Source organism: Phyllostomus discolor, chromosome 4, assembly GCF_004126475.2.
Source record: "Phyllostomus discolor isolate MPI-MPIP mPhyDis1 chromosome 4, mPhyDis1.pri.v3, whole genome shotgun sequence".
Lineage (NCBI taxonomy): Eukaryota > Metazoa > Chordata > Mammalia > Chiroptera > Phyllostomidae > Phyllostomus > Phyllostomus discolor.
Window position 1 is genome coordinate 123,632,407 of NC_040906.2, and position 23,320 is coordinate 123,655,726.

At 39.9% G+C, this 23,320-nt stretch overlaps 1 protein-coding gene across 2 annotated transcripts in view; it reads right to left on the reverse strand.

Moving 5' to 3' along the window:
- PKHD1 (PKHD1 ciliary IPT domain containing fibrocystin/polyductin) overlaps nt 1–23,320 on the reverse strand; it is a 450,921-nt gene that overhangs the window by 378,013 nt on the left and 49,588 nt on the right. For both annotated transcript variants that reach the window (XM_036024228.1, XM_028510816.2), the window contains 7 exons: nt 19,961–20,091; nt 17,564–17,699; nt 12,968–13,163; nt 12,241–12,308; nt 9,246–10,853; nt 7,291–7,434; nt 1,631–1,850 (listed from right to left, as the gene is read on the reverse strand). In XM_036024228.1, coding sequence (XP_035880121.1) covers nt 1,631–1,850; nt 7,291–7,434; nt 9,246–10,853; nt 12,241–12,308; nt 12,968–13,163; nt 17,564–17,699; nt 19,961–20,091 — 2,503 coding nt within the window. The remainder of the gene's footprint in view (nt 1–1,630; nt 1,851–7,290; nt 7,435–9,245; nt 10,854–12,240; nt 12,309–12,967; nt 13,164–17,563; nt 17,700–19,960; nt 20,092–23,320) is intronic.

Sequence of the window (23,320 nt, forward strand, 5' to 3'; positions counted from 1 at the left end):
TGGTTAAATATTCTACAACATGATTTTTAAAAGTTTCTTATGTATTATCATCTAGATGCATCTTCATTATTGAACACTTATTTCAAGTTTTCTGTTATACTTAAAACTTCAAAGAACATGGTTTTTCATAAATATTACATATTTCTAACTGCTCTCATAAAATAATTCTAGAAGTGAAATTGCTGGGTCTCCAAATATGAAGAATTTCAAGGTTATTAATGCATCCTGTCCCAGTAACCTCTGCAGAGTGTTCTACCCTTCCTTCTCACTGGCAGCAAAGAGCAATGCTGGCTCCCCTCACCCCCAACACTGAGTATGCACTTTGTTTAAGTCATAGGGCACTTATTTTCATTCTTACTCAAGAAGGGACACCCACATTTGCTGGCTGCAATATCCAGAACATTGAGTAGTAGTAATATTCAAGCAATATTAATAGAAAAAGCATTACTTTTAATGGGGGCCAAGGCTCAGTTGCCCCAGCCACATCCTAGAGTAAAGAGTAAGGACATAGAATAACTCAGAGGGAATAGCTCTGGGCATCTAAATAAAGCCCACAAACTCTGTGGAGGCAGGAATGGTGACATGCACATCGTGGTGTCCAGCAGCACTGACTCCTGAACTGTGGTCTCACCTGAGGATAAACCTCCAGGACCCCATTTCCTCTGTGACCTAAAGAGAGCTCTTCGAGCCCTTCAAAAAAAGCAGCCAGCCAACTCCTTGACTAAGCACAATCCTCTGGTGGTAAATTCATACTGAAACACCGACCATCTCAGGACATTGCAAAGTCAGACTGCCATGAAAAGAACCGATTATCTCTTCCATTCTGTGTAACTGATCTTGTTTAATTTTATTTTTTAAATGGGAAAATAGGTCTTCATTAAATAATCTGATGCAACCACTCCATGCAGATAAGAAGTAAAGAAGGAAGCAGGGTCATACTCAGCAATGAAAGACCCCACTGCATGGGAAAGAACTGCTTGTGGAAATGAAGGCCATCCAGATTCACCAACATAGTCAGATTGAATTTAATGAAAAATTTAATTTTAATAAAAAATGCAATTTTTTATTAAATTTCTTTAGGAAAGGAGGTTTACCTGGAAAGTTATAGTACTTATTTGTTTTTTTTTTAAGTTCAAAACATCCTTATAACCTATGACTTCAAAATCCTAGATCTGTAGTAATTCTGAAGCCTGTGCATCCCTCCTTCTTCTGAATAAATAGTGTACAATCTGCTGGATTTCACTATGACTTTTTTGCATACTTGTGAATCCGCTTGGAAAGAAAAGAAAAAGGAAAGGGGAAAGGAGCCTTCTGTTTTTCATAATGTCTAATCTTTTTCCCCATTGGCATTCACCAGATGTTGCTTTGGATCGGAAGATAAATATTAAAATCTAAGGAAGAACAAAGCAGGCTGTTTACTGGGCAGATTTTTCAGATGTTCTCCTGAACACTTGAAAAGACAGGAGATGCTTTGATATGCAGGCTGGCTGGAGTCCACTGTGGAACAGTTCCTGCAACAGGAGGAGTGGGACCCGGGGGCCACGTCCACCCAGCCTACAGTTCCTGAGCCTCCATCAGTCCGTTGGCCGTGACTCATGGGGAAGGTCAGGGAGGGAGAGCACAGAGTTACCTGATGAAGAGGCCTGAGAGCGATGGAAAGACTGACTCTGTCCAGTGACCTGGTACAAAGAGGCACTGGGAACTTTCTTCACAAATGTAGAGGTAAGGCCATGATCTGGGCAGTCTCTCTGTCCCCACAGTGACAGTCAAATCACACTGCACATAGGTGCGGCCGGAGGTGTCACAGCTCTCCTCTTCGTGCTTCAGGTCACATAGGGAAGCCAGGGACACTGCAGGAAAGGGTCGCCATTAGCTTGGGCAATAACCATGGAAAGAACCGAAGGCCTCACGTTGTTACATAAATGAAGTTCCTATGTTGTGCTTTCACTAACCAGAAAATAATCAGCTTACTTTTCTAAAAAATGTACTATGTGTACACAACATACACAGAAGGATGTATCTAACATTGTTGTAAAATATAAACCATCATAATGAGAAAAATCCAGGTGAACATACCAGCCAACATAAAGTCTAAAAACAGTCATGATGCTCTCAAATCTGTGTGCCCCTCGCCTAGTCCACCCTGTCCTCCCTGTTCTCAGAAACCACCACCTGCATTCTTAACACAGTTTTCTCACAGGGCTTTTTATTCCTCAACAAGAGTTTATTCCTAAGCAAACATTAAGTTTTACTTGCTTTTTAATTCTATAAAACAGAATATATGACATAATATTCTTTGACCTGATTTTTTTACTTAATATTGTATTTCCAAGCTTTATCCATTTTATCACATGTAATTGTTGTTCATACATTTTCACTGCTGTTTAATAACATACTGTGTGAACATACAATATATTTTTCTTTTCTCTTACCAGTAGACTTTTGGATATTTCCTAGTCTTTGCTACTACAAACATGTATAAAATTTTCTCTAGGGTATATGCCTTAAAATTACGTGTTTATAGGGTAGGTACAAGTTCAACTTTACAAGCTAGAACCCTATTGTTTTCAAAGCAGTGTGTCATGTTACATTTCTACCAGCTACATTTTTGAGTTCCCATTACTCCACATACTTGTCAGCACTTGGGATTATCAGATTCTTAGTTTTGGCCAGCCCAGTGAGTATACAATGGCACTTCATTACTTCATTTTCATCATTACTTTTTAGATCAAACAACTTTTTATGTGTTTAGTAATAACTCATGTCTCCTCTTCCATGAAATTCCTATTTCTGTCATTTGTCCTTTTTTTCTATTGGAATGTTTATCTCTTTTTTTGATTTGTGTTCTTTATACATTCTGGGTACTAATCCTCTGGAGGTTATACAGTTACTGATATATTCTCCAGGTTTGTGGCTAAACTTTTTGTTCTCTTTATGGGATCCCTTGATTAAAAGAAGTCCTTGATTTTCATAGAATTATGACTATATTTTATATGACTAACATTTTGTAAAGAAGAAAAGCAATTAGTTGAAGCCCCTTGACATTATGCCATTTCTTTCCAGGTCAGGAGACACAATGTTAAGAGCATCAACAAGGCAGACTGGCAATACCCTTTAACAGGGAGATGAAGAAATCTCTGCATGAGATGGTTCTGGAGCAGCCCTGACTGAAAAACCTTGATAAAATAAAGAAGAAATAAAAATTTTCTCTAACCTTCTACCTCTGTGGCTAGCCTGTCCACAAGGTACCTGACAGATGTTATCAAGAACTGTGGGCTTGAACCTAAGCCCTGCCTGCACCACACGGCCGCAAGCCACAGGGTAAACAAGGTAAGTGCACGGGAGAGGTTTGCACTTATTCAATCACGTGCAAGTGTTGTTATCGTTGCTGGTACATTCCGAAGCACCTGCTGCGTGACAGGTTCTCTGTGACTGTGTTCTGAATGAATCATAGCAATTAAAATGGCTGACAAGTAAGACTCACTCCTATGGTAGACGAAACATGAGAACTTTTCAGTTAGTAAGCCCCAAGGCAAACAAAAACAGGCTCAACACCAATAAAATAATGAACTCATTATGGGTGATTAGGTGGATGCAAATTGACAAGGTGGATTATGAAAAGTACGCAGGGCTGGGATCAGAATCTGTGGACTTTACTCAAGGTTCTGCCACTAAATAGCTGTGTGAGCTTAATCACTTTAGCTTTTCATGCCTCATGGAAAAGTTAAAGTTTCATTAAAAAGTCATGTAGTATAATTCAAGGTATAAATGCAAGAAATCCAAAGATCAAAAGATCTTGCTGATTTTATAAATACAAGGTATTAGTTTCACCTGAGAAGATGTTTTAACAACCAATCATGTGAAGAAAAATAAAAATAAAATTCTTCTTTTGTTAGAAGCACAGTTTGGGGGAAAAGATAAAGATAGATGATACCAAAAGCAGGGGAAAAAAAGCCTTTTTAGAGCTGCACCTTTAATGCCCCCTGCCCCACTGATGAAAAGAAAACAGATTTGTACTGTGGTATCAGAATAAGCAAACAATAATTAGGAAAGTCTGGGTTCTAAGCCATCATCTGTATCCCTGAATGTGAAACATCACTTTCCTCATTATGCAAAGTCAAACTAAGAAAAAAAACTCAAAGCAAGGGTCAGAATTCAAAGTGACCTTAGCAAATTAGAGAAGTTAGGAGAAATAAACAAAAGACTAAATGGAAATAGTAAGGCAGTAAACCACAGAAGAAAAAAAGAAATTATACAAATATGAGATGAGGAAATTCCAGCTGTGCGCAGTTATGTCAGAAAGAAAAAAAAAAAAAACACCTTGGAATAATGGTAGGTAACAGAGAGATTATAAATCAGCAAAACAGCTGTAATTTTAAGAACAAATATGGGACCAGGTTACATGTAGGCATCTTATGATGCTACCCGCTATGGTCAGAACTTGCTTACACAGAGGGGCTACATAGCTACATAGCTTTCGGCTTCACTTTAGGAAAGAATGCCAGAATTCAGAGAGGGCTCAGAAGTGAAATACCAAAACATTTATATGTTGGAATGCTTCAGACCCAGTAAGTCCCATGAATCTGTGTTTCTAATAAACTCCAAGGTATTGCCCCGCCATTGCTCTAGTGAAAATAATAACAGTAATATTACCTTCTCAGTAATTCTGAGCGATAACATATTTCTCAAGCATAGCATCATTGAGAATGATTGCATTAGACAGACTGAGATTATTCAGCTTGCTGAAGGGCTGCCAGTTGGTTAAGTTCGAAAAAGTAGAGTAGGGGGAATGGTAGGCAAATGAATGGATTTCTCTGTAAATGGCAACTGGGAGACACTTATGAGGGTTGCTGCTTGTGAAATTGTCCACTAAAAAATCTCTTAAAATATGAAAAATTTATGTAACAAATATACATTGGTTAATTACATTAAATTCCTCCTGAAAGTTAAGAAATAATTAATAGTTTCTAATAATTTATGAGACACACTCCGTTTGACGACTTGATGTCCATTATAGACCTATTTCATAGAAACACAATGTGCAATCATATACTCAAAATGTTTTATTCAGCTTCAGGGGGTCGATCGAAGCCCCAAATGACATCCTGGATCATAAGTAAGAAACCTTAGGGGTTGGTTTTTACCAGTTCCTCTCCATCTTTGGACACTGTAATTAGGAGTCTTTTGAAATAGACTTTTTTTTTTTTTTTAATTAAAGAGGAAAATAAGTCAACTTGTCCATTTCCCTAAATAGGCAGCTTTTGCACAATCAATGAGTGTTTGGTGACACCTAGTGGCAATAATAAAAGTTACAGCTTCCAACCCATTTTCCTCTTAAAAATCACAGAATTTTTAGTCCTTTTCTAAAACATAATCAAATCTTTTAAGATAAAATTATTTCTACTATTCCTCTCCTAAAGTTATCAAATTCCCATATCACAATTTATCTGACCCTGTATCCTCAGTGATTTTTATCTCGTACTTCTAGTTAAAATCAAGTGCCTTGAAATAATACCAATGGGCTTTAAACAGTTAATTTAAGCAGTACATATATATATGAAAGTCTTTTTTTTAAAAAACGTAGCAGTATTAGTTAAATATTAAAATCTAGAAATGCAGAGTCTTGGTTTTCTGTTTCTACAATTTTCTAATTTCTTCATTTATTCCTTAACCGAGCACTGATTTTGCACCTACACTGTGCCAGCGCTGTTCTGAGCACGAGAGGCAGAGTGAAAATGAAACAGGTAACATCTTAAACTTAAATGTTTTACTGTATCTTAAGTTTCCTATTATGGGATTTTTAAATTAATGTATTGATTTTCGTATTGTAGAATTTTTTTTAATTTTATTTTAATCATTGTTCAAGTACAGTTTTCTCCCACTTACTTCCATTCCAGCCCACCCACCCACCCAACCCTCCTCCCTTCCCCCCATTACCCCCCACCGCTAGTTTTTGTCCATGTGTCCTCCAAATTTGTTCCTATAAACCCTACCCATTCCCCCATGAAATTCCCTCTTCTCTCGTATTGTAGAATTTTAAGTGGAATCGATTTCTTTCACAATGTTCTGCCTATATACATAATAGAAAACTCAGTTTCTAGCATTTTACCCAAGATTTTTTCTCTTCCTTTTGTCTCCCTCCCCCTCCTCCTCCTCCTTCTTGTCTAAGACAATCCAATGCAAACTGCCATCACATGAATATTATCCATTGCGGAATTTTTGTCCAAGCTCAGATGAAGAGATGCTTTGTAAATCCTTCACGCACATTCAAGTTGCAGACACATCGGAATATAACTTAAAGCACTATACAGGGAGCACGTGTGCAAAGAGTTTTTAAGTGCACAGGTACAATATCTGTCATTATGCAAACAAGTTAATCACCTGGCTAAGCTGTTCCTGTGGTGATGATGGCAAACATATCCCTTTGATTTTTTTTCCCCTGAAGCTTATCCTGTATTGTAAAGCCCCGATGTGGGACTATCAAAGCTTTGCACCTTCCTTCCATGAAGCTTAAAGCAGTGAGAGATCATGGTGTTTTACCCACTAAGGGCTCAAGTAATTACCTGAACATTGCAGAGTAAGAGGATGATGTTCATGTTGGCTGTTTGCCTATAATAAGAATTCAAGAACTGAGCAATTAGGCAAATGTGCAAAAGAGATAGTCAGTTTGGTGGTCTGATCCCTTTGCCAGTACCTCAGGTCAGCAGGTGTTCTCAGCAGCCCCACCCCAAAGACCAAGACATTGTTTTCTCCGTGATGCCTATAGCTGTTACTGAAACCAGTATTTAGAACCAAAAATTACTTTCCCCATCATCATATGACTGCAATCAAGAATACAGGTGATAAATTTTTGTTGCCATTAATATGACAAAAGTTATTATGTACCATTTTAATATAAGGTCATTGATTCTAAATATCTACCATTTTAGATGGGGAGTAGAGAAATTTCTTTTCCCAGGAACACATAAAAAAAATGAGGGGTCAGCACAGTGTTAATCACAAAAATGAAGCCAAAGAATATTGATTTCATACATACTCTTTTAAAACATACAGCATTTTGCCCTGGCTGGTGTGGCTCAGTGGATTGAGTGCTGGCCTGCGAACCAAAAGGGCTATTGGTTTGATTCCCAGTCTAGGGCACATGCCTGGGTTGCAGGCCAGGTCCCTGGTAGGGGGAGCATGAGAGGCAACCACACACTGATGTTTCTCTCCCTCTCTTTCTCTCCCATACCCTCTGTCTAAAAATAAATAAATAAAAATCTTTTTTAAAAATACGGCATTTTTACTGACCACTCAGGGGAAGAACCAAGCAGCTGAAGGCGGACACGGTAGCATTAGCCAGGACTTGGCAGGGGGCCCCACACACAGCAGCTGAGATGTTCCCTGGAGAAAACCCAGCTCCAAACACATGCAGGAGCCTTCCACCCAGGCAGCCTTTAAAACAAAATGACAAATTCATGATCACAGAGGCAAATCTCTCCTTCTTTACTTGACTCAAAAGTCAGATTCATGCTTCCTTGCCGCTCATCATTCTTTTCACACCCTGCAGAGAGCACACAGCTGGCTTCAGGTCCCTGGGATGCCCCCGTTTATCTTCACGAAGCTCTGGCCTCCTTGTTTGTCTGATCCCAACCACTTGAACAACCTATAAAAATGTATTCACTTTTATATAGAAAGTAATGCTTATTTATCGTTCTTACATTTTTATATGAAAACAAAGTGTAAAAGGAAAGTAAAATTTTCTCTAACCACCTATCTCCCTCCCCAGAGATAGCCATGTATAGAGTTTCTTACAAATCCTTCTAGAATATTCTAAGCATATATATTTTTTATACACAGAGATATTTCTGTAAACATTCTTATACAACTTGCATTTTAAAGCTATATACCATAGACATTTTTCCAAGTTTGTATGTATAGACCTAACTCATCACTTCAAAAGCTACCTAGAATTTTATTATATGATCATGTGATAATTTACTGGGCAATTTTCCTATTGATTGATACCTCCATTATTTATCCTCTCTTGCTATTCATAGTGCTGTAATGAACAGTACACTTATTTGAATAAACTGTTAAAAATTCTTAGAAATTGAATTTCTAGGTCAAAGGAAAAAAATTTTTAGTTTTGATGGATGTTCCCATTTTTCTCTCCAAAATAACATTATACCAGTTTACAGTCCTGCGAGCACTGTACCGGAGTGCCTGTCCCCAGTGTTTTGCATCTGTCCGAGATCCAGTTCAGGTAAACATCACCAGGACCCTCAGACATGTGCGCCCTCTCGTCCACGCTGAGAGGGGAGTTCCAGTTCCTGCTGCCCGCATAGCACGCCCAGGAGGTACTTGACAGCCACCCAACAAACTCCAGAATAACACTTTGCTTAGGGTGCATTTCATACCTCTGCTTTCTCACCATACAAATCATGGAATCTTAGAGTGTAGAAAGGGAAACGAGGGAGCCTCCAGCCCAAACTCCTTAATCAAAGTAGGAAGCTGGGGCTTAGAAAGTTACACAGCTGAGGTGCTGATACACTAGGGATCAAAATCCCAGTCCCTGTAGCCTGCCACCTGGGTGAAGCCAACATATTTGTTCTAAGAAAAGTCTTGACTAGTACTTCATCAGTCTGAGTTTCAGCTCCCACAATTCCTCTCTGCTTTCTGCATCACCATCGAATTTGAGCTATCTCAAGGGCATTAAGGCTTTAGGTGAAGAGAAACTGAAACCATCACTGGAAGAAAATGCAAGGCAAACTTCAGTTTCTATAAAAGGAGAAAAACGTTCAACCAATACAATCATAGTAGCCAAATGGCCTATTATTGGTGGGGTATAAATTCATCTGTAAAGTATCACATAATGATTTTTAAAAATCACATTTAATAAGTTTAAGATAATTCAAGTTGACACATAGGTATAAAATAAGTGAAGGCATTTATGTTCTACTTAAATGATCAAATGATAAGTTCTTAAAATGGTATTATTTAATTAAAACACAAGTTAATTGTGTAAAAGCATCCAATGAAAATACAGTCATGCTCTTGGAGAATACACACACTTTCTTTGATGAAAAATAAAGCCTCACACATGGAGCATGACAGAGACAGCTTTAGGGCTGTGAGAGGCCATTCAGGCTTCTCCCTCCTTCTGTTGTTCAGATCGATGTTGATTTCCTTCCCCTTAGAGTAGTGAGAGAAGCTGCTAATCCACTTACATAGAGGAAGTGCTCCGTTTTATTTGCTTGGCTTACCAAAGTTCTCAGTCACTGCCGTAACAGTAACTCTCGATGTGAACACCAGGACAGAAGAGGCCCACCCTCTTGCGTGGTCATAACCTCTGACTTGGTACTTCCCGGCAGGAAGGGGTGGGACCACGCACTGGAGAACCGTGCTGTTGCCAGAGACACCCGCACAGGGTGACATCCCGATTAAAATGTCAATGTTCTCAACTCCTGAGATCTGGGCCACCACAAAGGTCAAGACATCACCAGCGTGAGAAACAGAGAACAATTCTGGGGTGAAGGTGTTGCTGTAACCAATGACTCCCATCTGGTAGGAACGCCCGTCTACCTCTATGTCCAGGACAGCGGAGCCGTTCCCTGCAGGAACAACGCACTGGATGAGTTCAGTGCTGATGTTCACCGTCAGGCAGGCCTGCTGGCCAATGTAGACACACGAGTGGCTCTGCCCTCCCAGGGCTGTGCCCTCTATGGTCAAGAGGCTTCCACCGTGTATGCTGAAGTTCTTGGGGAAATAATGAAACACCTGAGGCAAAACGGAGAAGTGTCTGGAAACATTACCAGAACAAGCATACCCACTCCTTGAATAAAAAACTGATAGGTAGTGGAGCCCTGGGGTCAAGTCACTCATCCAACATGCCACGTGGCTTGCATTAAAGAAAGTTACAACGCAAGGGAGATGATTGTCCAAATACACCATGGGCTCATCGGCTGTGGTGCCTAACCTCTGACCTCTAATCAACACTGAAGTCAGAGATCCACTGGTGTTAACAGTCAAGGCGTCCACTACAGGAGTTGTCTCCTCCATCAGGAAAAGGGTGCAGTTACCCTGACACTCGCTGGGTAGCCCATTGACCAGGACTGTGACGTTCAGGGTGAAGGAAGCACCAGGCAGGGAGTTACCCAGTGGGTTAATCTGGCAGAGGATTGCCTGGTCCCCCAAGCTCAAAATCACACAAGTAAAAGGACCTGAAAGATCAACGTGAACTGACTTCCTCCTGGAGGTAAGGGCCAACCCCCGCACTGTGAGGACTGTTCCACCACAAGCTGACCCGTTGGCTGGGAAGATGGCCAGTATCTGAGGTGTGACCACAAATTGCTGGGGCACTGCAGACATGTTAGCAAAGCCCATCTGCTGCTGACGTACTTGAAGAGGATAGACACCTGCCTCCACACTGTGCAGAGGAAAGGAGCAGCCAGACAGGCTCCTGTTGCTCCAGAAGGACTGGGTGTCAAGACTGCAGTTCAAGCTCCCCAGAAGAATCACCGAGTGGGAGAGGTTATATCCTTCCACATAGAGGCTCAGGCTGCTGTTCGTGAATTCTCCTCGAATGGCAGTGACCACTGGTGTTGTTGCCACCTCATATGTGAAGGTAAAGCCCTTTCCCACCAGACTTGGTGCAGATCCCTGGGTGAAGGGCATGCTGCCAGCCCAGACCTCCACGGGGGCTGGGACAGTGAGAACGTCGGCCGCAGGCAACAGGAGGGTGGGTGAAGTCTCACACCAGATGTCTGTCTCTGTTAAGTTCACAATGTCACAGGACCGATTGCCCACAAGCACCCAAGTTAAAGCTGGGTCCCTGCTGAACCCTGTTCCTGAGATGCTGAGGATGGTTCCACCTAAAGCAGGAACACCAAAACCAAAATATTAAAACTGACATTCAAAACTAAGAACTCACCACACCCGTGTAAGCCCCAGAACAACTAAATGGAGGTGGATTGTGCAGGTGAAACCTCAACTATATTGCCTCACCTCAATGTTAAATTTGTGATCATTTTCGCAGGAGTCAGATAGGCTGAAATTCACACACCGTAAAACAGTATAAATTATTATATAGGAAGTATGTTTATAATATTTAAGACAAAATTTTCAAGTTGATAAATCCTAGAAGCCACAACTTCTATAATTCACCAATAAAAAATTAAATTTCTTGAAGTGTTCTTGTCATCTGCTATATTATCTGACATGTTAGTCAATATTATTATATATATTATTATGTAGAAAGAGTATATGTGTATTTTACACAAACATATATACAATTTATATATTAATGAAAAGCCAAATTCCTTAGTCTTATCATTTCCCATATTATCTCACATATTATTTCATATTATACTATGTTATGTGAAGTATATGTATATTGTTTTATATATTCAACTTATACACTAATGAAAAATCAAATCTGTTGACATCTTCTACTTATCCTCTATATTATTCTATTACTATTTCAATACCCATATATTATGTAGTCATATATATGATTATATATATATATGACTTGTCAAGAGCCACTGAAACATGCTTGTGAATTTACTGCTATATTCACACCTTGTCTTGCACTCTAGCTGAGGGACAATCAACCCATCTTCAGGACAGGGGTTGGAGCAACATACCCCGTATCATTACTAAATCAGTGGTATAGCCAAGAAGCTTAAAAAGGATTTTACTATCCTCATAAAGAATAAAGTGCTATTTCATACACTATCGCAATGATTATTCATGTGCAAATATATAGCTTTCAACTTTTTTTCTGAAAATAGTTTTCTAAATTCCTCTATTTGCCTTGTTCTCATGTCTCCCATACTGACATTTGTTTCTGACTGCCTGTGGGTCCTTCACCTGCATCCCTAGAGGAAACTGAAGACAGCAAACCTCATTTCCCCTCTCCTGACATGTGCAGAATCTAAAAGGCTAACACAGAAGATCTTCCCTTACTTCCCTAATATGCATTCAAGATATGCTACCCATTAAATGTTTCGGTATCTTTCTATGAGTAAAAAGAAAAAATGAGGCACTTCTTTTCATAAAAAATGTTTGTCTGAGCGTATTGAGGAAAGGAATCCCCAAGTTTTCACAGCCCCCAAAGTGTACCACCCAGTTCCTGGTGCACAAGGAAAACTCCTCTCCCTGTTGCCCACGTCCGATCTCACTGGTTAATCAATCCAGAAACACAATCTGAATACCCAGTGCTGGGTACACCACACCAGTCAGGTCAGAGCCACTCACCTAGAAGGGACCCACAGCAAGGCTCGATGCTGAAAACTTCTGTGATGTACTGGATGTGAAGATCGACCCTACAGAAGAAAATGGGGAAGTTGCTATGGTGCATCGGAGAGACTTAGGGAAGGACTCAGAAAGGAAGCATAGGACAAAGAGATGTATGTACTTAGGAGAGAAGAAAAGAGGAATGATGGAGGGCAAGTGTGAATACATCGCCTAACAGCGAAGAAAAGAAATGGTGAGGAGATGATGTTGGGTGGGACATTTTCCTGGGCCAGTATCATGTGGTGGCACCAGTCCCATGTCCTTTAGCTAACTTTCCGGAGAAACACTGGGCAGAGGGACTTCAGGGCAAAGAGGAAATGAACACGGCTTGTGCAATAATTATAAGCCATTTATTCAAGACCCAAGATACACTCTTATTTAAATATAAATTCTTATTAAAGCATAAACTCTTCTACCTTTGCATATAGATGCCCACCCCACACTCAAGAGCCATGATGTCCTAGAGCCAGAAAGTTCTGTTCCCGGACAAGTAAGTCAAAATTTTCCCTAAAATGGGCTTGAAAGTGAACTGTCCTGTAGGGTTTCTGGGATGTGTTCAAATGTTACCATTCTTATGTATTTGTCCCCTAACTTCAAAAGAAAAAGACCTAACTCAAAACTAGAATTCCTCAACTGAATCACTAGACAACCAGAGAGGCTTCATATTAATGGCAAGTGTCTACCTCACCCTTCTGAGTGAATGCTGATCCCATTGATGGAGACGGAGACTTTGCGGAGGCCGGCTGGCAGCGGGGGCAGCACCACCTCCAGGCCCTGAGCAGTCTTTGCGTGAACTGGAGCCAAGGAGTCCTGGACAAGGACGTCCACATCCGTGTCTGGGTAGTCCACCAGTCGCGCCATCCCGATGAAAAGGGTCTCACCTCCTGTGTTGAGAAGCATTTCTTAGCCTCTGTGATATGAGTGTGAGGCTTCAACCACCTATTCAATTCTAAAACTGTCTTTTATTGTTAAATACATGGTTAGCCCTGTGCATAATGCCACAATCAAGAGTTTTACTGCCAAACTAATATTTTTCATGAAACTTCTAGAAATTTTTTAAAGAGAGAGGGGAAAGGAAGGAGAAGAAGAGGGAGAGAAATATTGATGTGAGGGAGAAACATCAATTGGCTGCCTTCTGTATGTGCCCCCAAGCAGGGATTGAGCCTGCAACCCAGGCGCGCTCTGACTGGGAATCGAACTGGCAACTTTTTGGTTCGTGGGACAATATCCAACCAACTGAGCCACACCCTCTGAGGCTAACCATGCCTTTAATAGAGCTATAGCCTATGACCTCAAGAGCATAAAAAGCAAATTTGTCAGGACAATTATATTCAAAAGGCAAACTAATTTATCTTGGTGTAGAGGCAAACCAAAAATAGTTTGGATGGCTGTCAGCCTTCACAAGCAGCAAATAGAACCCCACATCCTGTTTTTTAACTTCCACTTTTCTAGGATAGAAGTCTAAAGCTGTATCTTCAGTTTGCACCGAACCCCATAACAATGATGTATATGAGAACATATTTACAGTTTACAGAATGCTTTCACATGTGTTATCCCACTTGACCTTCACACTGTCCTGACAAGATACATGCAGCAGTCAGTGGGACTGGCATTCAGCGTTTGAGAAAACTAGGTTCAGCAGCCAAGGTTACATAGCTAATTAATGGGATTGTCAAGGCCTGAACATTACACTTACAATTAAATATCCTTTTAGTTTAATTAGCAACTCTACTAAAATGTTCTGTTATATTATGGACACTCTAACTTGATCCTTTTTACACCAAATATTATTCAGCACCAAGAGTAATGTGTTATAAGGAGTTCAAAAATAAGTTTCACATAGACCCTGCCCTCAAAGAGACCTCAAAGGTGCTGTAACAGGTGCCAAAGTAGCTTCAGTTATAAAACCTACCATAAGAGAGGTGAAAACTAAATAGTCGGCTGTTCAAGTCAGAGCAATGTTTGAAATATCAAGAAAGGCCTTATGGGGAAGATGGTGCTTGAAATTCAGTTTGAAAGCTAAATCCCAAGCAGCCATGATAGACAAGAGGGGATTTTGAATTCAGTTCTAAAATCTTCACAGTTTTACCCAAAGTCTTTTGTAGCACTTTCTCATTTCATCATCCAGTGGCTTTGGGGAAGGAAAGGGAATTGGGTGACTTTCTGGAGGACCAGATGCATGGACATACAGTTAAGGACACTCGTAGACTAGGTCAAGTTGATGGTGATTCTGTGGCTGAAGACCAAGAAAGCCAATTCTGTGGGGTCTCTACTTAAGTCAGTGGACAGTACCGGCCTCCAAAGTTTTCTACACAAAGAAATATAATTAAAGCTACTATTCCAATTTATAAGGTCAGTTGAAGAGATAGGGAGAGGAAATCCATTCTGTAGACAACTGGCATCTTTAAAGGGCTAGAAATCAAGTGTGCAGTGGCAGGAGTGAACATGAAGACATAGGCATCTAAAACCCCTTTAGCTGCTAATGTTCGAGAACTGCTACAGAGCTGGCATCTGTAAAACACCATACCCAATTAGATGAGGAAGAGAAGAGGCTACTTGAGATAAACATCAAAGAGGAGGGTTTGTGGCATGGTGAAAAAATTGAATCTAAAAATTGAATGTAATTAAAGCCTTGCTCTCCCATTTAATTACCTGTGAGACTCACTTTGGGTTCTCAAAACCTTGGATGTTTGATCAGTAACAATGCACACTGTGTGGTCTGTTGTAGGGATTAAGTTATCGTATTTTTCAGAGTATAAAACACACTCCCCCCGCCCCGTAAATTTGGGAGGAATAATGGTTGTTAATGCTGCTGTTGAGTTGTTTACATTTGCATTGGTGAAAATTATGTTATTTATGTTATTAAATATTTTACCACATTTTTTGCTTCAAAATTTTTTTCCTATTTTCCTCCTCTAAAACCTGTGTGAGTCTTATGTTCTGAAAAATATAGTAGATAGCCTAGGACAGCCTCTGGTGTAGCACAGTATTGAAAAGCCCTCAATTAACTTCATCCACATCCTCTTTCTTTCTTCGTGTCTTCCCAACGTTGTTTCTCCTGTGAAGTCTGAAGCCCCAGAATGGTGAGTTCAAGGAATTTCAGGGTTGAGAAAGAAAAAAGATATGACCTCAAGATAACACAGTACAAAAAAACTGAGCTGTGTATGGGTGATGCTTTCACAGGTTCACACGGATGCAGAATCTCATAGCGGCAACAGTAAGGGACCACCACCCAGAAGGCAAGGAAGGCAAGGAAACTCCTGGGGGGAGCACAGTCAGAGAGGGATGTATGTGTCTAGATGATGTTACTTAGCAGTGCGATGGGTAGGGTGGATAGTCTTTGGGTTTGAGAACTCCTAAGGGCATCAAGGGTTTAGAGTTCTTCAGAGCCCCAGGTTTATGTTATCTATGTCTGGCATATAGTGGGTGCAGTTTTACAGGGAATGTAAAGCAGGCAGTCACTAAAATGCCAAAAAAAGTTACTTTGGGGGGCTATATTTAAAATAATTAAGTATGAAAATTTGAGTTTCACACCGACATTTGAATTTTCACAGCAGACTCCCAGCCTGCCTTGGAAAAGTCAACAGCACTGGGCCACTGCACGGAGGCCCTGTTTGGCTCCTGACTATAACACAGCACCTGGAGAATGATGGCAGTTGCCTCCGCAAAGCGTTTATTGAGTGCTTACTCTCTGTTAGCTCCTGGACTAGGTACCTTTAGCTACTTTATCTCCAACTCTCACAATAACCTCAAAAGAATTATTCCCACCTAACAATCAAAGGAACTAAAGATAAAGGAAGGTAACTATCTTGCCCAAGCAATGGCTGAGTGGGGATTCATTAATATCTAGTGCTAAATGACTGGGACAAAAAACACTGTAATGATTCTGCACATCAAATTCCCTGCCCTCCCCACCCCTCCTCTTTGTTTGATTCATGTTGGCGTTATTGTCACATTCGACATAATCATCTCCTGGATGGAGATGTATCATACCCCAGGTTTCAAAGAGACTTTCCCAATAGACTACCACTCTGTGGATTTCATAACATATTCTTTATTCTGTCTGTGGAAAGATTTAAATGCAAGTGTAAACTCTGCACATAATGCACCGTGTTGTATATATCAATACCATGAACTCCTTGGACTCTTGGTCAATTGTCAAGCTAATCCTAGATGCCTTTGAGGCACTGATACAATATATTTATTCTTTTCATTATAGGTAAGAAATTTTATTAAAAGCCAAAATCACTGAAATCTGAATAGAACACAAAGCTCCCTCTCCCTTTTCTACTTCATTGGGAAGAATCTATACCACTAAGGAATTTTACACACTTCGGTTGCCTGAGGCAGCAAATTCTTCTTCTGCAGTATCCGAGATGAATAATATTGAGAAGCTAAAGGACACTTCCCTTTATTTATGTACTCCAGAGCAATGGAAAATGAAAATGGTACCAGAAAAACTGATTCCCAGTGTTTTTTGGAGGGAGGGGGATTTGATGGTCTTTTACAATAAACACATATGGCTGCCATAACCCTCTGTTATCTGGCATTCAATTAATCAGAAAGGCGGGTTTCCAAATCTATACAGTCTGACATGATAACAAATTGTTATATTTTTATCCTGTCATATCATCTGAATTATCAAAGAAACATTAAATTGTTTCATGCAGTGGTATGCTAAAGAATTCATTCTTTTTATATATGGTATGTCTCAAGGAACAAGAATTCTTGGTTAATCAGAGCACCCTCTTCTCTAATCATATTAAAAAACTGCTATAATAGAATATGATTCTATTTTATAAAAATAGTATTTTATAGTAAACTATGAGTGCCTAACTACTTGGAATCTGCAACCAGGCAGCTTGGTTCAAATTCCAGCTTTGCTACTTCAGGTAATATCTTAGACAAGTTATTTATTCTTTCTATTCCTTACCTACCTGTCAACTAAGCTAATAATTATGTAAATTAGGGACAGGAATTCAAGTCTATTATATGCTCGTGCTATTAACATCTACTAGGTGCTTAATAAATGTTTATTGAATTGTTACCTTTAACCTCCCATGTCATTTTCATGGTGGAAATAGCCCCCATTTTACAGAGTGAAAATAAACATAAGAAGATTTATTCAGTGATGGCAAAAATGAGAATACCAATCTCCCAGTTTTCAGAAAAATAACTTTCATCCAAAATATAACACTAAATAGAGTTCAACAAAATGTATAAGCTCTTTTTATGGAATCGATGATCTAAAAATAAAGTGATTCTTTTATATCATGTATTTTACCTGCTATGCTGCTCCTGTTTCTGCTCAGAGACGTGATCACTGGGTTTAAAGAGGAGATGTACGTAAATGCCACAGAGAGAGCTGCAGAGCGGTCCCCACTGATCACAGTCACATTCACAACGGGTCCACCTTTTCCCTGGAAAATCAATATTTTAAGTCAAACCTTTGTAAATAATGGCCTGAAAGAACTTCATATACAATTAGTTTAAAAGGTTAATTTTAATTTCATGAAAATTGTTTTTAGAAAGTATATTTGCTACTTTCAAATATAAATTCTCTCTCACACAAACACACACTGTGACAAATGCTTATAATAGGCAAGTACAGCATCAAACTGATTAAAGAGTAAACAAGAATTATTTTCAATGAACACACTAGTTAATTCTGCAAGAAAATGCAATTTCAAATAAATATCCATATCTAGCTAAACTATCAATCAAGTATAAGAACATTTTCAGACATGTAAGCACTTGGGAAACCTCCATCTGACACATTCGTTTTTAGGATGTTTCTTAAGGCTATGATCTCATAGAGTAAACAACATCCAAAAAAGAAAGATATTCTAACATGTACTCTAAGAAATGACTCTACTCAGGAGTTCAATCAAGGAAAGTGCTAGGATAAAATCTATAGAATAAATCTAAACAATATCAAGTTTGATTTAATCAAGTGAGAGAGCTTAAAGAAAAAGTAGCTAATAAGATGCATTTTTTCCTTAAGATAGAAGATTTTAATTATGAGGAAGACATGTTTTAAAAAGCTCTAAGAAAAAAACTGCAAATACATATATACATGTATATTTTTTTCACCAATTCTGCCAGCATTGTTTAAATAGTTACAATAATGTAAGCATAGTTTATTGATTCAAGAAATAATGGTTTTATAACTATATTCAAAAGAATTAAGCCCTGACTGGCGTAGCTCAGTGGATTGAGCAGGGGCTGCAAACCAGTGTCACAGGTTCAGTTCCCAGCCAGGGTACATGCCTGGGTTGCAGGCCATGACCCCCAGCAACTGCACATTGATATTTCTCTCTCTCTCTATCTATCTATCTCCCTCCCTTCCTTCTCTAAAAATAAATAAATAAAATCTTTAAAAAAAAGAATTAAAAGTGGTTGTTTCAGAAAAGGGGACTTGAAGAAGGAGAGAGAGGGAGGAGAGTATGATTATTTTACTATTTTCCTTTTAAACTTTGCAAAGATTGCTTTAATCAAAATTAAAAGTTTGGTTTTTAGTGTTTATTCTCTTGAGTAAAAGAAATTCAAACAATACAAAATTTTTTCATTAAAATGTAAATATCTATTAAAGTGATGATATCCAGTGTTGGCCAAAGCACCAGAAATCAGACACTTATACAGTGATAGTAAGAGTATAAATTTAAAAGGAATTTCAGACAACTGAATACTACATATCCTGAGAAAAGTAAATATGACCAAAATTATAGTGATTGGGATGATGAAAGCTCTGTTGTTTAAAATAGGAAATTTTTGATATTATCTTAATGTCCACTAATAGCAAATAGTTAAACAAATTACAATATAACCATATATTGAAATCCCATGCAGTTTATATGCAAAAGCTAACATTTCATAATATTTGAGTAACTGGATAAGATAAAAATGTGGCACCAGTGATCAAAGATTATTCTGGATCCTCTCCTCCAGAGAACTTTATTTGTTCAGTAAACAACCATCTGTGGGGGTCACGGACATACTAGGAATGTTGATGACACTGACGTCAGCTGTGACCACAAAGCTCAGGCTCAGCTAGGAACATGGCTCTCACTCACTAACAGTGCCAGGGAGGGTCCTGGGCCCAAATCTCTTAACAGGCTATGAGAGAGTACTAACTAAAGAAGAAAAAAAAAGTAGACAGTGAAGGGAGGGACTTGCTTTTAAGGGAGAAAGGAAACAGTAGGAAATAACCAAGAAACTATTTTACAGGAACAAAATATTCCAGAAGTGTCTAAGTTAGTGTCTAGGTTCCACCATTCACATCCATTCCAGAAAACAAAATTGCTGGTAAAAACTAGATTACTTGTTTGCTTAAGATAGAAGTGAGATTGAAAGATATGTAAGTTACACACCAACACTCAGAATGGTCACTAGATAAACTTATTTATTATGTGGCACTAATATTCATTGAGCATATGGCCTGGGACTTCCTTCTTTGTCTTCTTTTAAAGAAAATTATGGGATGTTAATTACAAGCCCCATGGGTAGGAGTCAGCTTCCCACTTCATAGCAGAACTGGCAATATAAACAATATAAGCATTCTCTCATGAAGAAAAGGTCACGTCAATTAATTTAATTCTCAGAAATGATTCACTGACAACCTTACACTACATGGTAATAGTCACCCACACAGAGAGAAGGGATGCCAAAGGATTCCACTCACTCTGGGTGGAACTTGGCATTGAATTCTTCGTGAGTTGCTTGTGGTGACATTGATGGCACAAGACTGAGATCCAAATAACACCAGGCTAACGTCTTCCAAACCAGAACCTCGGATGGTGGCCCAGAGCCCTCCTTTAACAAAAACAAAAAACAGCATTTTCATATGGGCTATACAGCCATGCAGGCAGACAAAAATTAATTATCCATGAGAGAGATAAAATGCAACTAAAATTTGAAGTTCCTTAATCAAAATACAAGGCATGCTCAAACTACAGAGAAAGAGTGAAGCTAAATATATAAACTGCTGTATAGAGAAGTAGAAATGGTGACTGGAGGGCAGAGAGAAGTAGTAGTATACCTTGGAGTTATTTACAAATAAAACATAGAGATACAATACTACCACAAGTCAGAGATCTCTGAAAAACCCTTCCTGCCTGAGAGTTTTAAATGTCATCCCTGACAAACCTGTAAAACTTATTTTTTCCAGAAATATGAAGTATTGTATAAGGGAGAATCAAAATAGAAAGAGCAGTGGGCCCAGAGTCAGGGACACAGATTGCTCTGTCAATTAAAGCAGATCCTTTGTGGTATTGTCCCTGAGTTCACTGCTTCTGACTTTCCTCATCTTTAAAAAACAGCCTCCTGTACTGAGTTGTGGGGTGAAGATGGCAGCTGAGCAGGTGGAAGCTGAGCCCACTTGCTTGTGCCCCCAACACAGATTTTCAGCTGATCTCCCAACAAGTGACCTGAACAATCAATGGAATCTTAGCTGATAGGAATTGTTGAAACTAAGGAGTACAGAGGAAGCTTTGCACTGTCCAGTAAGTGATTTATAAATTGAAGTGTAAATACCTGCATGAGGTACCAGGAGCAAAGGAGAGAACAGAGGAAAGAAAAACGCAGCTTAGCAGCTCCTGCCCCTCCCAGAGTGGGGAGCCCAGTCCCTGCACAGGGAACTCCCCACGCTAATCCTAAGAGAATTTGGGAGGATATATGGAGTCTGGGAGACTCAGGCTGCACACACACAGTGAGCAGCATGTCCAAAGCTGCAGTGCCAATGGGGAGAGCTCAAGAGCAAAACTCTATCTCCTAAAACGGTCAGAAGCACCAGGCAGGCTGTGGCCAGCCCTGACCAAGAAAGGCATTTTGCCTTTTGGGGAAGTGGAGTGCACTAGGAACTGGACAGTGGCTCACAGCTGCAGTGCGGGTGCCACATAGACACTTTTTTAAAGATGGGAACAGAGATGTAGCTGAGCAGGGAACCCGCCTGCACACAGTTGCCCTGCCAACAGAGGCCAGATTCAAAACGCAGTTTGTACCCACTGAAGCCAGCTGGCTAGGAAGAGTAGAAGGCTGCACAGCGAAGGGATTGCAGGGAAGGGATTGCAGGGCCACACCCAGCATGGCTGGTGAGTAGGGGGTGCGGGAGTTGGGGGGTGCACTGCACGCAGAATGGAGGATTTGGGTTTGAGTCTCCTGCAAGAGCAGTGATCTAGGAACTTGAAGGGCCAGAGCAGAGAGCCTGAGATTCTTTGCAGCCAGACAAGGCTACTCCAACCATGGAGTACAAACCTCTGGGAAGGGGAAGGCATGCCCATTCTCTACCTGTAGGACTGCAAACTCCTCAGACTAGTAAAGCCAGGTTCCAGGACCACCTGCCAGGCACATATATTCAGGGGAAAGAGAGAGAATCTCCAAAGGAGCCCTCATGAACTTTTATCAGATGCTGTGCTGGCTCCTCCTTGGGTCCTATTCCACTGAAAACAGCAGAGCAGAGCAAATAGAAACCAGCGCAGTGAGAGGTATTCAGGGACCCGCCCAGCCTCAGCTCTCACACAGAGCTGCCATCAGTATCAAGCAGGAAAGAACTGAGCTTTTTACACAGATTGGCCCCTCACATGAAACAGCTAGATCATCAGAAATAATCTGGGACAGACCAAAATGTGTGGTGCAGGGGCAGGGGAACACACCCACCATCTTCCTTGAAGGCTGAGCAGCACCTCCTGGAGGGTGATCTGGGGATCGCACTCTCTGATCACACCAGGGGCCCCCTCTGGAGGTAAGTGGAGGTGGTAAATGTAGTGCTTGTTGGGTGTTAGATGAACCACCTGTGGACCCTATGCTAATAAAAAGCCAGCAGGGCAGAGGAGTGAGGGCCAGCCAAGCCTGAAGGACATAGCCACAGATGGTGGACCACTTGTAACCTCAAACAGGCTGCCCTAAAGCTATACTGGGACACCAGCTGCCATCAGGGATGGACCCTGAAGGAGAAGGCAGTGGGCCAACAAACATTAGACCCTGCTGAGGTGAATTCCACCTTGGTCTTTTTTATTATTTGTGCTATTTTTCTCCTGCGTAGCTTTTAAACATTGTTTATTTTAATTTTGTTCCTATTTTTTCACTATTTTTATTTTTATTTTATTTATATATTATTTTTATTACTTTTTATTTTAGTTTTATTTTAGTTTTAATTCCAATCTCATATTTTACTGTTACCCTGTCCTATTCCATTTCACCTTCCTCCTGCCCTGTCTTATTTTTGTTTTAAATTTTATTTTCTCCCTTTCTCAGCCAGGTATCTAACCCTTACACTTACTATTTCTCTTCCCTCCATCCTCTTAGCTATCCCTTAGCTATCTCACAATCTTTTTTTCTTTTCTCTTTTTTCTTTCTTATAATATTATTTTCTTTCTGCCTTTATTGTTCTTTGCTCCTTTGTCATGGATGTTGCAGCAGTGATTGTTTTTCTTTAATTTGGTTCCTTTTTTTTCTCCAAACCTTATACTGTACTCTTCCTTTCTCTTACTCCAGTTTGCCCTATTCCTTCCCTATTTTATTTATGCTGTAAATTTTATTTTCTCCTTTTTTCACCTTGTTTCTAATCCATACAATTATTATTTCTCCTACCTTACCCTCTCAAAATTATTTTTCTTTCTGTTAGTTCATATTCATTTTTTTCTTTTTGTATATTATTCTTCTTCACATTCCACCTTTATTAATCTTAGTGCATTTGTTGTTGATATTGTGATAGTGGTTGGGGGTATTTTTGCTGGTTTGAGTGTTGTTTGCTGGGTTGTTTTATTTTCTTCAGACAACTCCTATACAACAGTATACAAGATGTGGCGAGGGTTGTAACTCTCAGTTAGCCAGCCAGAGGGGAGAAGCCATCAATGAATATGTCAACAACAACCAAAATCCAAATACAACAGAGAGCCCATATAAAATGCATAAAGAGCAACCCTAGAGTATCTAGCTCAGGAGATCAAGGAGACTGCACCACTGAGCCCCATGGGGCTCCTACGATAGAAGGCCCCTCCACAAAGAGAGGGAGTCAAAGTAGATCGATCTAATAAACAGAAAC